Consider the following 16,496-nt stretch of genomic DNA (forward strand, 5'->3'; position numbering starts at 1 on the left):
ACCTGCAATGCTTCTGAGAGAAGACAAGTGTTATTCACCTGCCCTTCTTCATTGGTTGCTGCCCTGAATGTTTGTACAGAAGCGCTCCCCTCCACCAAGTTCTCACTTGTGTGACTTATAATCCTACAGGCATGGGGGCAGAATAATATAGCCCCATCTACATCATCTTACACATCATTATAGACATGCTGTGCAACTTAATATACTAGCTGTTTTCCTGTACATGATGTATGCGCCTGTGCATGTTTTGCACACAAGTTAATCACAACCCTATCTTCCAATACTTGGGGGGGGTATAAAGGGCATAAGCTGAAGTGATGTTCAGGGTGATTATCTTGATCTCCCTCTTGATATGCTTATGCTACTTCTTTTGTTGGAGCAATGCTCCATCATTACTACATGATGGAACCAACTTTGGAGGGAGCACAGAATCCGGTCTGAGCTCTACGTCTCCCTTGCCATGTCTACTCCACCCCATTGTACTGCAAGTGCAATGGTAATACTCTGTCAGCAGACATTCACTACACAAGGCATAACACTGAATTCTGCCAGCACAGCAGAATTTATCCCTGCCCAGTGGAAGTAACTTGAGCATAGATCACAATGCATATGTCTCTCACAGGATATGGCAATCTGTGTCTGCCACATTCCCATTTCTGACAGATCCACACTTTGCAATGGATTTCAAAAGAGCTTCTCCAACATGAACTGGAGCAGGCTGCTGGGAGAGGGTAGGCAACAGAAGCACATCTGTTTTATCAGGAAAATATGTAGACAGGAAAATTCAGACTAGGAATCTCTTGTTTACTTAACACAAATGCACCTATGTTCCTCTGTCAAATACCAGAGAATATGATACTGCTAGAGGATCCGATAGACCTACAAAAATATAGAGGAAACATTACACACCCATTGTTGCAGAAATCCTGCAAAATAGCCAGTTTTTATTATATGATAACATTTTAAGCACACAAAGGGGAGTCTCTTTTTCTATTCTTCCATGACTAATTGTTAAAACATCTCTCCAATCGGAGTTCCTCTGGGTATCTGAACTGGCTGCAGTGTGCCCCACTAGCAGAGGGCTCCCCAGTTAGTTCAAGGGTCCCTCTCGCAATCTCAGAAAAGGGGTGAACTCCCTCCCGGGATGCAGCGATTGCCTGCCTTGTCCCATATGCTGTTGCCTACTGCTTCACCTTCCCAAATCCTCCAAGGGCTGTACAGCCAGCCAGTTGAAACATGTCTCCCATTCCCTCTCCTCTGCCCCTCCTCCCTCTTTCTCTAATTAAACTGCAGGTGAACCCGCCAGGGACTGGCAACATGCCAGACTTTCAGCTCTTTGCTGCGGATCAAAACTTGCCTCCCTTCATCTCCCAAAGAAGCCCCTGAGACCTTGCTCACTCTAGCTGCAGGGGGCTGCACTATAGAGGCAAGAGATAGCCTCCTCTGTGTATGATTTCCCACCCAAGGAACATTGTTAATTATATATGCCTAAACACTGGTAGTGGGCAATTCCCTCCTCCCCGTCACAACAAACTTGGGATATATGGCACTATCGCCCCATTTTACAGATAAGGGACTGAGGCTCAGAAACAGTGACTTCTGGATCCAAGGCTAGGCAGAGGTTTTAACATTGCAGGACTACAAAAGAGCTTGAGGTGGGGGACAGAATAGCCTGACAGCAAGAATCAAAGTCTGATTAAGGGATGGGCTCTGTGCTGAAACATATTCAGAAGCCCCTCTCACCCAACTGTATTAACAAAGATAGGAACAAACAAATACCAACACACAAAGGTGGCTTTATATGTGACAATGAAATGGCAACAGGATATGCACAAGTGAGTTGTGGCTGCTTCCACTCTCTTGTGTGAAGAGAAATTTGTGCATCATTGCTCCTGCCAGTGAGCTTTACCACAATGAGCGTGCATGGTTCTTTCTAGATGAAAGATGCTCCCATTCTCTTTTTGCACAAGCCACTAGGTGTGTAGAATAAGAAAACATGACTCACTCACACATTTGCTTCCACATCAGATGGGAAGGCTCTCATAAGCACACACAAAGCTCTTGAATTTCACTGTATCTTATCCTTGAAGTCTTATGTGGTACAGAAAGTACTGTGGTCTCCAGTATACTGGCTTTATTACCAATTTCCTCGGTTTTAATGCTCCTGGAAAGAGAGCCACAGCTCCTAACTAGAGTTCTGATTTTCAGGAAGTTCTGAGGTGGCCCAATCCCATGTGCAGACAGCTGATGGGCACGTTGGGAATGGGAAGATTCGTAACAAATGAAAGCCTTGTTTGGCTAGGATCCTGCTCTGCAGAGTAACTAACCTAATATTTAAACTGGCACTGGCAAGAGCCCAAGGAATCAATAACCATTAAACAGATGCTCTGGACAGGATTTGATGATGGTAATGTTTTAAGCACCTTAATCAGATATAAGTATGAAAACAAGCACCAGCGGCTGGGAGATGGAAAATATGAGTTCCTTATGTGAAAAGGTGGAAATATTATGAGAAGGAGAATTCATCATTAGTATAAGCTCCCCCAGAGTAGGGGAAAGGAAGAAAGCAGAAGAAGGACTATTCATCTCTTCGCAACTTTCCTAAAGATGAAGGTTACACAGTTGAATAACTGGAGACAAATCTAATGTGTACAGGGAGAAGGAGAGTAGATTACTTCAGCTGATATTCCCATCATCTATACCTACATATTAGGAAATCCATTATTCCAGCCAAGCTTGTGTCACACTCCTATCCTGTCAATGCCCCTCAGCATTTCACTGCAGAAAAATGCCAAGAGATGACTATTAAAAGACATAGAAGACACCCACCCAGACTGGCATTTTTTTGAGGATGTATTCTGCAACATATTGGCACAATAATAGTGCATTAGTGGTGGATTTATACTGAACTGTTCACAAAACATTCTGCTTTATTCGTTGTTCTGCAATGCTTCCACAATGGGCTCTAATGCAACAAAAGTAGGACAATAAAACCAAAACAATGAAACATTTGTGGTATGAAGAGAGGAAGGATTTCAGCAAGCAGCTGAGGAACATGCACATATTGAAATGAAATAGTATGTACGACTGCCTCAAAACGTTTGTAGGTGCAAATCGTATTGAAAGTATGATCACGTATAACTGCCCCAAAATCATGACCCTAAATCATGACCCATGCTCAATAAAAAGGACATCTGGACAGCCCCCCCCTTACTTAGCATTATAGTCTCTAGAGCTGCCAAAGCCCTCCAAGCTATGACTCTCCTGGCTGGGAGAATCTGGCCACATTTCTTTTTTCTTTTTAAAAATTAAAAATGTTATTAACATTTTCAAAAACATACAAACAGGTACAAATGGTGGTATTATAAAGGAGAGACCCCAGGAGACAGAAAGAAACACAATCCAAAACAAAAGGAGGAAGATCAAAGGTCTGTAGATGTAAAGAGATGTCCAGAAGTAGCATGCAGAAGCACGGGTTGAATCAGGGAAATGATTCAGCTTTTTGCCCAAACATAAGGGGGGGAAACCAGGAAGCAATGCACTAAAAACAGCAAAAATCCTCCCATCTTTTCATGATATGCAGTATGCAATGCATCAAGCTCCTGTCATGATTTTCTGCAGCAGTTTACCAGGGGGAAATGATCTAGATGCACCTTTATTTTCTTGGATCCAGCAAGACACAAATATTTATACCAAGCATTCAATATTCTCTTCATCCCCACATTACAAAATTGCTTCACGTCTACTTTCTCCACCTTCTTCTGATCTTACTATCAAAACTTTGGTGTTCATCCAATTCAGTCTGCCTAGCTGAGCCAGCAGGATCGGAAGGAGACGGTTTTTCTATAGCCAGCTCTTGAGCCTCGAGAGACTGGTGGGTTTTCTTCTACCTCTCATGTGGTTGGAAAAAGGGATGATGAGGCATAAAAGATCAGGGACTGGTGGGGGGGGTAAACGGAGTGATCTACAAATTACTTAAAGTGAGAAGCCCTCATGGCTGAGCTGATGGCGGCAGATGTGGGAACAGACATAAAAGATTCCAGGGATCTGTCACTTTAGGTTACTAAGAACCATCCTTGTAAGCAACATAAATTCCCAGGTGAGACATAGCAAGACACAATTCACCCCCATCCCTAGAACAGGCCTTAATGCAGGTGACATTATCTCTGCCCCTTACCATCACTCTGCACATGCACACCCATGTCAAGGTCCAGGCCCTGTTATGGAAGCGCTAACAGGATCTATTTTGATTAAGGAGACAACACTCTTGTTCCACTATTCAGGCAAAAGCAACAGAAAAATTCAAGAGTTTGTAGCTTTGCTCACCAGAAAGAACGGCTTCAGAAATTTTCTAGAGGGCAGTGATGCTGGACAATAGGGGTGGCAACAGGGATGGCTAGAGGCAGAATAGAGGGCATTGCCCTGCTTTAACATAAGACTGGGGCAGCCCTGCACAATGGATTATAGATTTTATAGTACAATCCTATGCATATGTACTTAGAAGTAAGTCCCACTTTGTTCAACATGGCTTACTCTCAGGTAAATGCACATAGGATCACAGTCTTAACTTGACAGTACTTCCCCCTCCTGAGGGAAAGCTGGGAACTGAAGGGTTGCAGGAATAGGGATATCTAAGAGAAGAGTATCAGAACCCTCAGCATTGTACCATTCCCGGGGTTCGTTGGGGGAAGTCATGACAGTTTAGAAGCAATTCACTAATGGGCAAAAAAAACCTTGTGGTTTAAGAATATATCTATAGCTAGCAGAAGTGTAGTTTGTGAAGGGTGCTGAGAGTTGTTAGGAGACATCCTATTCCCCTCACAGAGCTACAATCCCCAGAAGAGGGGCTGACTGTTAAACCATTCTGTCCACTGGAGCTCTGTCAGGGGACTAGGAGTCTCCTAACAACTCTCAGCACCCTTCACAAACTACACTTTCCGGGATTCTCTGGGGGAAGTTATGACTGTTTACAGTGGAATAGATGTCTGGTGTAGGTGTGGCCCCCTGGTTAGTCAAGCCAAACAGCTGTGAGTCTGGCTTTTAGAACACTCACTGTTGGTTCTTACTGAGCATGCCTGCGCTATCATAGACTACAATGTTAAATTTCTTAAATTAATTAAAAATCAGCCATGCATTTTTTTTGAACTTTTAAACTGTAGAAGATGAAGGTCAGCATATGGAGCAAAGTCAGTGATAGGATTATAGGTATTCTGTGAACATGGCTGATTTTTAATTAATTTCGACAAATTATGAGACCACTCACAGAAAAAAGTCCAGCAGGATTCTGGATTTTTTTCCATCTTGTTTTACACTTGAACTCTCAATTCTCTTTTGAGTGTTTTGTGTATCACCATGCAAACTTAGAGGTTTGTTAAAACAAGCATTTCTGAGTTCAGGACTATAGGTTTTGTAAGATTTTGTTTTGAAATGATCTTATCCATGCTGGCTGTATAATATAGAATAGCCCAGTTCCCTTTGGTTTACTTTCAACATGCATCACCAGGCAGGGATGTACATGTACATTAGGAGCCTAACCCAAAACATATTTACCTGGAAGTAAACCCCAATTATTTTAATGGCATATACTTCCACTAGAATAGGATAACAGAAAAATCTATCCAAGTTACAAGTTGGATAGATTTTTATTTTATTGGATTATTAATACTGAGAAAGTGTCTTTGGTCAGAGCTTGCAAACTAGGGCCTACACCCATTCCACATTGTTTCTGCATGTGGCTCTCTGGGCATGGGGGGAGGGGAAATGTCCCTTTGATACAATAATTAAGATGTGAGAACAGCGCCCTAAGTTAATAAGGGAGACAACAAAACTAGATTAGATCATATGTCTTCCTCCTGAAACAGAGCAAGGATTCTGCAGTTATGAAAAGTGCACGGATTTCTCATGACTTCATCTGTTTCTTTTATATCAGGCTGGGATTATGGATTGAAGCAGACCAACTATTGGACTGTTGCCCAGATGTCCTGTTGGCCATCACTAAGAAAAAATGGATTCTGGAGTGTAAGTCGAACATAATAACAGATCAATCAATGCATTTTTTTATTCACCCTTCAACGTGTTTCAAAACCATGTCATATTTGAGTACTAGAAATATTATAGTAGGCAGTTAGCTGATTTCTGAAGTGCAACACATCTGTGCTAAGAGAAAGACTTAATCAATTTAAAACTGGAATACCAGGATCCAGTACCTTTAGAGGCAATGAAGAGGAGAGCAGTGTCACAGGTATGTGCCCTCCTGCCCCTAATATCAGAGACTGGCAGATACAAGGGTAAACACACACACACACAGGAGATGTAACAGTAACCTCCCACTCTCACTCTCTCTCTCACTCTCTCTCTCACACACACATATATACATCAAAGAGATAACCACAGCCATTTGTGAAAAGACAGAAACTAAGAACCAGCTCTCCCTACTGAGATCTAAGCAGGGAATCTGCAAGGAGGCACAGCTGTGCTGTAGGTTCAGTAAGTACTTCTGAGACTAAAGCTACAGGCAACAGAAGTGAGGAAAAAATAGCTCTAAAATTGTCTGTATTTTATCATCTGCAGAGATAACCAATTCCTTTTAATTTTAAGTTGTCAGGCTATCCACTATATCCTGGAGCAGTGAGTTCCACCCATTAGTGAAAGCCTGTGTGTGAAAATTGTTTCATTCAGTTAGTAGCAAAATATTTCCTTGGGGTTTTCCATTTGATAACCATCCGAAGGTCCTGTCTTATTACATCTATTCTCTACTAAGCAATATTCCCAACCCAGCTCTCATACTGCTTTGTGGCAGAGAATGGATTTGGTATGTCTGGAGGCTAGAGAAAGAGTGACAGTACTGTACACCTCTAGGCTCATGTAATGTGTCTCATCCCCCTCCACACAGCTCTACTAATCAGCTAGAGTCAGACAGGACCAGTGATCTTCAAAATTCTCAAAAGCAGACTGACACTTGCTCTGGGATAACAGGATTCTGGTTTACTGGTGGATCACCAAGCGCCTTCTAGCTACTGAGATTCTTGCAAAGAATGCTGGACCCCGATCAAATCAAACAAGGCACTTCTTAGGCTCTTAAGCAGAACAACATACTCAAGACCAAGGCCGCATACACTCCATACATTTAAAGTACATGTCCTCACCCAAAGAATCTTGGGAACTATAGTTCCCAGCATCCTTATCAAACCACAGTTCCCAGGATTTTTTTTTTGAGGTAAGAATGTGCTTTAAATGGATGCTGTGTATGCAGCCCAATACAGATTAGTTTTATTTCTAAGTGTTAGGAGATCCTTCCTAAGTATACACTCTTGAACTGCAAATCTGACCACTGGATCCTAGTAAAATGAATAAATAGGAGAACACACAGGACTGATGTCAGCCCACCTCCCAGAGGTTTCACAGAGTCTACAGTAGGAAGAGAAGTGGAATTCTAACCTCTGCTGAAGATGATACTCTCATAAGGGATCTTGTTTTTCGTCTCCAGGCTAGAGCAATTCCAGCGCTGATCACGGAATTGATGCTGGCACTCATGGATGGCAATCTGGATGCCTTGAATGGCAGAAGCCGTCACATCAGGATTCCGCACACACACCTCCAGTTGTCGCCGCGTCAGACCAGGCAAGGTTAGGCACACTGTGTTGGCATTAAGTACAGGCTCCAATGGCAACTTCAGGCCCAGGATCTCATTAGATAAGGTGCTGGGAAGGAAATAAACAGACAAACCAATGAAGCCATTACTATGTCCCTAAGAGTACCTTAATTCTAAGCATACCCCATAAGAAAGATGAAGAAAAGCTAACAAGCATAGAAAGAAAATGTCAAGATCTAGTGATGGACAACACCCTCTTCTGCAACTATTGTCAGAGCTAACCCTGCAAACTACAGAGGAAAAAGAAGAATTTTAAGTAAGAGAAACTTTACAATCCCCTCTGGAAACTACTTCCAGTTCTTGACTGTACTTAGAGCTAGAACATTTCAGATTGAAGCTAGGTAAATATGTCAATTTGTATTTCACAAGCCAAATTACATCCATACTAGATGTAAAGTTTCCACAGCGTCTGCTACTTTTTTAGACTAAGTAATAGGAAAATGCCATATTCAACTACCACGCTTTGTATTTGTTTTCCATGAATAAACTTCCCCTTGTTTAGGGATATTCTTAGTTTTATCTTAAGTATTTAGAAATGAATCCATACAAGTCCCTATGCTGAGACAACATTTATTAAGAGGGACAAGAGTTCAGAAGGTCCCTTGATTATAACAGAGAGAGATGCAAAGACTTGGGCTAACAAGGTACCTTTAACCTGTGCAGTTAAACACATAATTTAAACTCATTACATATTTCTTAACTTCCATAAGTAAAGTCAGTAAGTCCACCATCTTCTCTGGAAGCCTTGCACGGCCCCACGCTTTTGAAGTTTTATTACTGTAAAAGCTAGGCAACTAGTATTATCAAGATTCCAGATTCTGCAGGGCTTGTTGTATGCACAAGACTGAGTTATCTCATCTCTAATATTTAACCACATTCTGCCTTCTTGGAACATAAACGCCTTCCCTTCTTTCTTTCTTTATTTATTATTTAACTTGTATCCCGCCCTTCCTCCCAGCAGGACCCTAGGGCGGCAAACAAAGTGCTAAAAAAACTTTAAAACATCATAAAAACAGATCTTAAAATACATTAAAACAAAACAGCATTAAAAACATTTTTAAAAAAACTTTAAAAAAAGGGTTAAAACATTATTAAAAAACATATTAAGCAATTCTAACACAGACGCAGACTGGGATAGGTCTTAACCTAAAAGGCTTGTTGAAAGAGGAAAGTCTTCAAAAGGCGCCAAAAAGATAGCAGAGATGGCGCCTGCCTAATATTCAAAGGGAGGGAATTCCGCAGGGTAGGTGCTGCCACACTATATCATTTCCTATATTGTGCAGAACGAACCTCCTGATGGTATCTGCAGGAGGCCCTCACCTGCAGAGCACATTGATCGACTGGGTATATAAGGAGTAAGACGGTCTTTCAGGTATCCTGGTCCCAAGCTGTATAGGGCTTTGTACACCAAAACTAGAACCTTGAACTTGGCCCGATAGCAAATGTGGTCCTTGAAGCAGCATTCACCATCCTCATTTCCTTCTTGCTTCATAAATGTTTTTATTTGAAAACTGTTCACATATTCCTTCATCTCTTCTTTGATCTAGTAGGGACCTTCAAGTGTTTTCAACATATCCTCCTATATTCATAGCTCTCATCTAGAGTCATGGCTCTTGGAATGGGACAATTATGAACTGCGTCCCACAGCTACCACTACCCCACCATGGACCAGACAGTGACTGCTATGTCCTGCCTTAAATACCACACTGTACTCCTGATGATGCACCCAAAACGTGACTTTTGACTTCTTTTTAAAAAGCAGCATCACAGAGATGTTCTCTGTTCATTTTTTTTTATTCACCTAACCCCAGAATATCCTTGTGCTGTAGCTCCTAGCCCCCGGCCCAGAGAGCTGCCTTATAATGGCTCAGACTGATGGTTCATCTAGCTTACTGACTGACAGAAGCTCTCCAGGCTTTCTAACAGAGTTCTCTCCCAGCCCTACCTGGAGATGCCAAGGATTGAACCTGAGACCTTTTGCATGCAAAGCAAATGCTCTGCCACTGAGCTCCAGTTTTTCCCCTAATGCTTTTGGGCAGCAGAAGATTGCTGCAAAGGTCTATTGTATCTCTGCACCAAAATGATTATTGGCGCAATCAAAGTTGACAGCACAGATGATCAGTTCACAGTTACACATGCAGTGAAAGAGCACTGTGTAACTCTGCAGCACCCTATTGCATACTGGCAGAGCTTGGAAAAGTTACTTTTTTGAACTACAACTCTCATCAGCCCCAGCCAGCATGGCGCTTGCTGGGGCTGATGGGAGTTGTAGTTCAAAAAAGTAACTTTTCCAAGCTCTGCGAGATCCAGAAGAGTGTCATGAATAAAAACCTATTCCTGCACACAGATCACCTGTATTAAATAAGGGCTCCTATCTCCATCTAATTCATGGTCTCCTAATTTTAAGGGCCATGAGACTGGGCCTTTTCAAAATCTGGAAGGGTTATGAAGGTCATTGGAGCTCAACCTCCAGCACTAGAGCAACCCAAATGCCCAGATTATGCACAACATCTAGATTACAATATACCACAAGAGTCATGTAAGGCACAATCTAGACAGTGGGCTACATTGGATGAAGCAGAGCAGCCCCCTTCCATCTCTTGCACCTGACCTTCTCAGAGCTCAGGGGTTGCTTTGTCCACGACCCATATTGGTAGCATCACCTCATCCATTTCTTATCTTCCCCAAGAGCTGAGTACGAAATGACAACTATTAACAGCAGAAACAGCATATACATCCAGCCTTTCATAGTCTGCAAGGCCAATACACTACAAAAAAAAAAAGTCTTATATGTCCAATGGTCAGTCATACAAAAATGAGCAAGGTTTGCCCTGAAATAATCAAAACCAGAGAGCATAAGCACAAAAATGCCACACCATCTTCTTCCCTGGTTATTCCATCTTAGCCTGAAGAATTATAAAAAAGCAAACTCTTGCCTGGAATTGTTTTCATTAGTGTTTTCACCAATACAATGAACAAATTAAAGATTATAATCTCAACCTTGTTGTTGTTATGTGCCCTCAAATCGATTACGATTTATGGCAACCCTATGAATCAGTGACCTCCAAGAGCATCTGTCATGAACCACCCTGTCCAGATCTTGTAAGTTCAGGTCTGTGGCTTCCTTTATGGCATCAATCCACCTCTGGTTTTGCCTTCCTCTTTTTCCACTCCCTTCTGTTTTTCCCAGCATTATTGTCTTTTCTAGTGAGTCATGTCTTCTCATTATGTGTCCAAAGTATGATAACCTTAGTTTCGTCATTTTAGCTTCTAGTGACAGTTCTGGTTTAATTTGTTCTAACACCCAATTATTTGCCAACAATAGCCTTTGTATAAGACTTTTTACAAGGGAGCATTTAAATTATGTCTCTTTACATGGGAACACTCAGTCATAGGACAGTTCATCCTGGAATAACTACACATTACATGAAAACTGGTGTAAAGGTAGGACAGCAGCTCATGTAGATAAGGAAAAGCTGCTTTGGGCAAAGGATGATCAGGAACAGAGAAACAGAAGAAGGGAAGTGGGCAATTAATCCTTTCCCCACCTGCCATTTCTCCACAACAAATTGCCTCTCAGCAGTTGTTTTCCCCCATGGTGTTTTAAATGTGGATTCTCCCACATTTCAAGTCTTGTAAGGGGAAAAAACAGGGGTTTGGGGGGGAATGGAGATTTGGAGTTGGAAAATGGCAAGCAGAAAAATGGGCACGAGCCCTTATCCCCTCTATACTCCCAGCTACTCTCTCCCTAAGGCAGCTTCTCCCCATCTAAGTTGGCTGTCTGGCCACCATTACATATTTCCGCATCTGTTGTGTACTTTGGGCTGAAGTCCCTCTTCGTGGGTGGCCTACATAACTAAAAATACTCTAAACCAGGGGGTTTTAACCTGTGGCCCCCCAGATGTTGCTGGATGACAATTCCCATCCTCTCTATTGGCTACAGTAGCTAGTGCAATTGGGAGTTCAACAACATCCTGCACAAAACTACTTTGGAAGAGATCACAATTAGCCTACTAAACATAAAATTAATAACATGAGAGGGAAGAAAACCATATGACAGTGTTCTTTGCGAATCCCACCTAAAGGAAAGTTCCTTCCTGGTTTCCAGTATGGTGTCAAATTTGAGTGTAAAGGGAACAAAGTTTTGCTCAGTCCCACCACCTGAGAAATTTTTCTTACACTGCTACTCAAAGATAAGTCCCACTGACTTCTATGGGCCTTATTTTCAGGTAAGTGTATATAGAATTTCAGCCCTAGTCCTCTGTTGTTGTTATGTGCCTTCAAGTCGATTACGACTTATGGCGACCCTATGAATCAGTGACCTCCAAGAGCATCTGTCATGAACCACCCTGTTCAGATCTTGTAAGTTCAGGTCTGTGGCTTCCTTTATGGAATCAATCCATCTCTGGTTTGGTCTTCCTCTTTTTCTACTCCCTTCTGTTTTTCCCAGCATTATTGTCTTTTCTAGTTAGTCATGTCTTCTCATGATGTGTCCAAAGTATGATAACCTCAGTTTCATCATTTTAGCTTCTAGTGACAGTTCTGGTTTAATTTGTTATAACACCCAATCATTTGTCTTTTTCGCAGTCCATGGTATGCACAAAGCTCTCCTCCAACACCACATTTCAAATGAGATGATTTTTCTCTTATCGGCTTTTTTCACTGTCCAACTTTCACATCCATACATCGAGATCAGGAATACCATGGTCTGAATGATCCTGACTTTGGTGTTCAGTGATACATCTTTGCATTTGAGGACCTTTTCTAGTTCTCTCATAGCTGCCCTCCTCAGTCCTAACCTTCTTCTGATTTCTTGACTACGGTCTCCATTTTGGTTAATGACTGTGCCGAGGTACTGATAATCCTTGACAAGTTCAATGTCCTCACTGTCAACTTTAAAGTTACATAAATCTTCTGTTGTCATTACTTTAGTTTTTTTGTCGTTGAGCTGTAGTCCTGCTTTTGTGCTTTCCTCTTTAACTTTCATCAGCATTCATTTCAAATCACTGCTGGTTTCTGCTAATAGTATGGTATCGTCTGCATATCTTAAATTATTGATATTTCTCCCTCCAGTTTTCGCACCATCTTGGTCCCATCCCACTTTCCATATGATATGTTCTGTGTATAGATTAAACAAAAGGGTGATAAAATATACCGCTGTCTCACATCCTTTCTGATTGGGAACCACTTGGTTTCTCTATGCCTCTTGTCCAGAGTATAGGTTGCACATCAGGACAATCAGATGCTGTGGCACCCCCATTTCCTTTAAAGCATTCCATTGTTTTTCATGATCTACACAATCAAAGGCTTTGCTGTAATCTATAAATCATAGGGTGATTTTCTTCTGAAATTCCTTGCTCCATTCCATTATCTAACGTATGTTTGCAATATGATCTCTGGTGCCTCTTCCCTTTCTAAATCCAGCTTGGACATCTGGCATTTTTCGCTCCATATATGGTAAGAGCCTTTGTTGTAATTCAATACACATCAACAATTCAAAAACAATTTAATATACCATAAAAACAAACCAAATAAGCAACATTACAGTGCCCAGAATCACTCAACTGGTATCAGAGCCCAGGGAAAATGTAAGTAAATAGATACGTTTTTAACATCTGGCAGTAGTTCACTACAGTAAGTGCCTGCTGTATCTTGGTGGGGAGCTCATTCCACAGACTGGGGGCCATCACAGAGAAGGCCCTCCTTCAATTTGCTGGGAGATGAACCTCTGCAGGCTGCAGTATAATTAATAAGGCCTCATCCGAAGATCACAGTGAATTAATTGGCAGGTCAACATGGGAGAAAGTGTTCTTTCATATTACCTGGCTGGTCCTAAATTGTTTAGGACTTTATAAGTTAATACCTATCCTAAACAATTTACTGTAACACAAACATTTGTACTTGCGCCCAACTCCTTTATTATAAGTATCTCTCTCCATTTTGCTGGCAACCTGCCACACAGCAATCAGCTTTGTAGTTTGATTTGGATCCTCATCTATGATTTGAAAAAGGAAGAGACCCAGCCAATGTTTCTGTGTCTAAACATCCCCAGCCCTCCCACAAAAACCCCGATCCATAAACAGCCTTGCGAGTAACCAGTCCAGGTGAACACAGAGAGCAAGAGAGACACGGGTTAATAGATATGAAGGCTTTAATTACACAGCAAAGTGCTCCCTTTGGCGGTTTTAAAAACAGGGACTCCTGACTCGAGCCTCTAATGACTCAATTTGAGGGGAGATGCAAAGGTGGTTATAACTCACTAATGATAGTGCTTGATCAAAGTTGGAGGACTGAGGTACTGTCTTCTCTACACCAGCTGAGTCATCAGTTTCACATCTGCTGATAGAACCTGGCCTGTTCCCCCAGCCATTCTCTCTCGCTCATATCATGGCCCTCACTCATATGGGCAGGACGACACAATTTGTGTTCAACCAAGGCGAATGTAGCTTGGTAAATCACAAGCTGGGTGAGTCTGATTTAGAGGGTATGTTCATATCATCAAAACTACCAGCCACCCAGGCTCTGCACATGGCAGCTTCCAGCGGGATTCTGTGTCACTTTTCTAACCACGTAGCAAATGCGTCGCAAGATGGTGAGCATGTAGTTGTGTAAGGAAGACTGACAATTCCAGATTCCTGTGGAGAGTTTTCCCACACCATTCTATTAGGGCCGAAGCCAGAATTCCCAGCTTCAATAGAAGACCAGATAGCTGTGTGGTTGTGGAGGAGGGAGGTTCCCACCAATGTAAGGGACTTTTCCTTACATCATAGTATGTATCTTCTCTCTACAGATCAGGACCCTAACCCTTTTACTGAATCTGGCAACTGTACCAACACCTGACCTCAAAAGGCTCACTGTGCTTTCCAATAGCTGGTCAGAGGTTCAGCAGCTGCAGCTCACATCACCATAACACCTTAATGCCTACCATGAAGCTCCCTACATGCAAACGTCAGAGGAACCTACAGAGAAATATTTCACACTGGGTTCATTTAAAGTCAACTCAAGTCTAGCATCAAGGGTAGGTATCATTGGGCATCTGCTGAGGTCCTCCTCCTCTTGTCACTGTTACCGCCTGTTCACCTGCATGAGCATGCAAGCAGTGACAAGAGTGAGATCAATCAGTGTCCTCCACTTGCCTTGTCTGAGGGTGTGGTCTGAAAGTGCATGAGTCCACCACCTTGCTGAAGCTAAGCATGTCTGGGTCTGGTCAGGGCTCGGATAGGAAACCTTCTGGGAACCACTTGTACATCACTTTGGATCCCACAATGGAAGAAAGGTTGAATACAAAATACATAAAAATAAAGAACGTTCTTCCTCTGGGGGATGTATAGATAATAATCCTACTTGTTCATTTCCCCACACATAACAAATCCATGCTTACACAGCAATCATATACCAGCTATACTGGAGCAGGAGATATGCAGTCACTAGAATGGCCACTCTATCCTACACCCTTTCAGGCCAGGGAAAACACACAAACACTGAAAACTCCATAATGGCATAAAAACAGCAGCCATGTCCCCAGCATCCCTGGAAACACCACCAAACCCTACCTATCAGGGACTGTGGCAGCAACAATATCCACTTGTCACCCACACATAGAGGGCAACCAATGAAATCCTGACAATGAGAACATGCCCAGCACACCCCCTTCATCACAGCACACAACACCACAGCGCCTCCATTCCACCAGCCCCAGCAGCATAGCCATCAACAACTACAAATCCTCAGCCATCCCTTCCATATAGGGTTTGAATCTCCTTCTAAGAACATAAGAACATAAGAAGAGCCTGCTGGATCAGGCCAGTGGCCCATGTAGTCCAGCATCCTGTTCTCACAGTGGCCAACCAGGTGCCTGCGGGAAGCCCACAAGCAGGACCCGAGTGCAAGAACACTCTCCCCTCCTGAGGCTTCCGGCAACTGGTTTTCAGAAGCATGCTGCCTCTAACTAGGGTGGCAGAGCACAGCCATCATGGCTAGTAGCCATTGATAGCCCTGTCCTCCATGAATTGGTCTAATCTTCTTTTAAAGCCGTCCAAGCTGGTGGCCATTACTGCATCTTGTGGGAGCAAATTCCATAGTTTAACTATGCGCTGAGTAAAGAAGTACTTCCTTTTGTCTGTCCTGAATCTTCCAACATTCAGCTTCTTTGAATGTCCACGAGTTCTAGTATTATGAGAGAGGGAGAAGAACTTTTCTCTATCCACTTTCTCAATGCCATGCATAATTTATACACTTCTATCATGTCTCCTCTGACCCGCCTTTTCTCTAAACTAAAAAGCCCCAAATGCTGCAACCTTTCCTCGTAAGGGAGTCGCTCCATCCCCTTGATCATTCTGGTTGCCCTCTTCTGAACCTTTTCCAACTCTATAATATCCTTTTTGAGATGAGGCGACCAGAACTGTACACAGTATTCCAAATGCGGCCGCACCATAGATTTATACAACGGCATTATGATATTGGCTGTTTTATTTTCAATACCTTTCCTAATTATTGCTAGCATGGAATTTGCCTTTTTCACAGCTGCCGCACACTGGGTCGACATTTTCATCGTGCTGTCCACTACAACCCCGAGGTCTCTCTCCTGGTCGGTCACCGCCAGTTCAGACCCCATGAGCGTATATGTGAAATTAAGATTTTTTGCTCCAATATGCATAATTTTACACTTGTTTATATTGAATTGCATTTGCCATTTTTCTGCCCATTCACTCAGTTTGGAGAGGTCTTTTTGGAGCTCTTCGCAATCCCTTTTTGTTTTAACAACCCTGAACAATTTAGTGTCGTCAGCAAACTTGGCCACTTCACTGCTCACTCCTAATTCTAGGTCATTAATGAACAAGTTGAA

At 42.5% G+C, this 16,496-nt stretch overlaps 1 protein-coding gene across 1 annotated transcript in view; it reads right to left on the reverse strand.

The window, feature by feature from the left end:
- Positions 1-16,496, reverse strand: part of WNT10A (Wnt family member 10A) — a 92,241-nt gene that overhangs the window by 56,478 nt on the left and 19,267 nt on the right. The window contains exon 2 of the mRNA XM_061609339.1: positions 7,438-7,700. Within this exon, the coding sequence (XP_061465323.1) occupies positions 7,438-7,700 (263 nt within the window). The remainder of the gene's footprint in view (positions 1-7,437; positions 7,701-16,496) is intronic.

This window comes from Rhineura floridana, chromosome 2 (assembly GCF_030035675.1).
Source record: "Rhineura floridana isolate rRhiFlo1 chromosome 2, rRhiFlo1.hap2, whole genome shotgun sequence".
In the NCBI taxonomy this organism is placed as follows: Eukaryota; Metazoa; Chordata; class Lepidosauria; order Squamata; family Rhineuridae; genus Rhineura; species Rhineura floridana.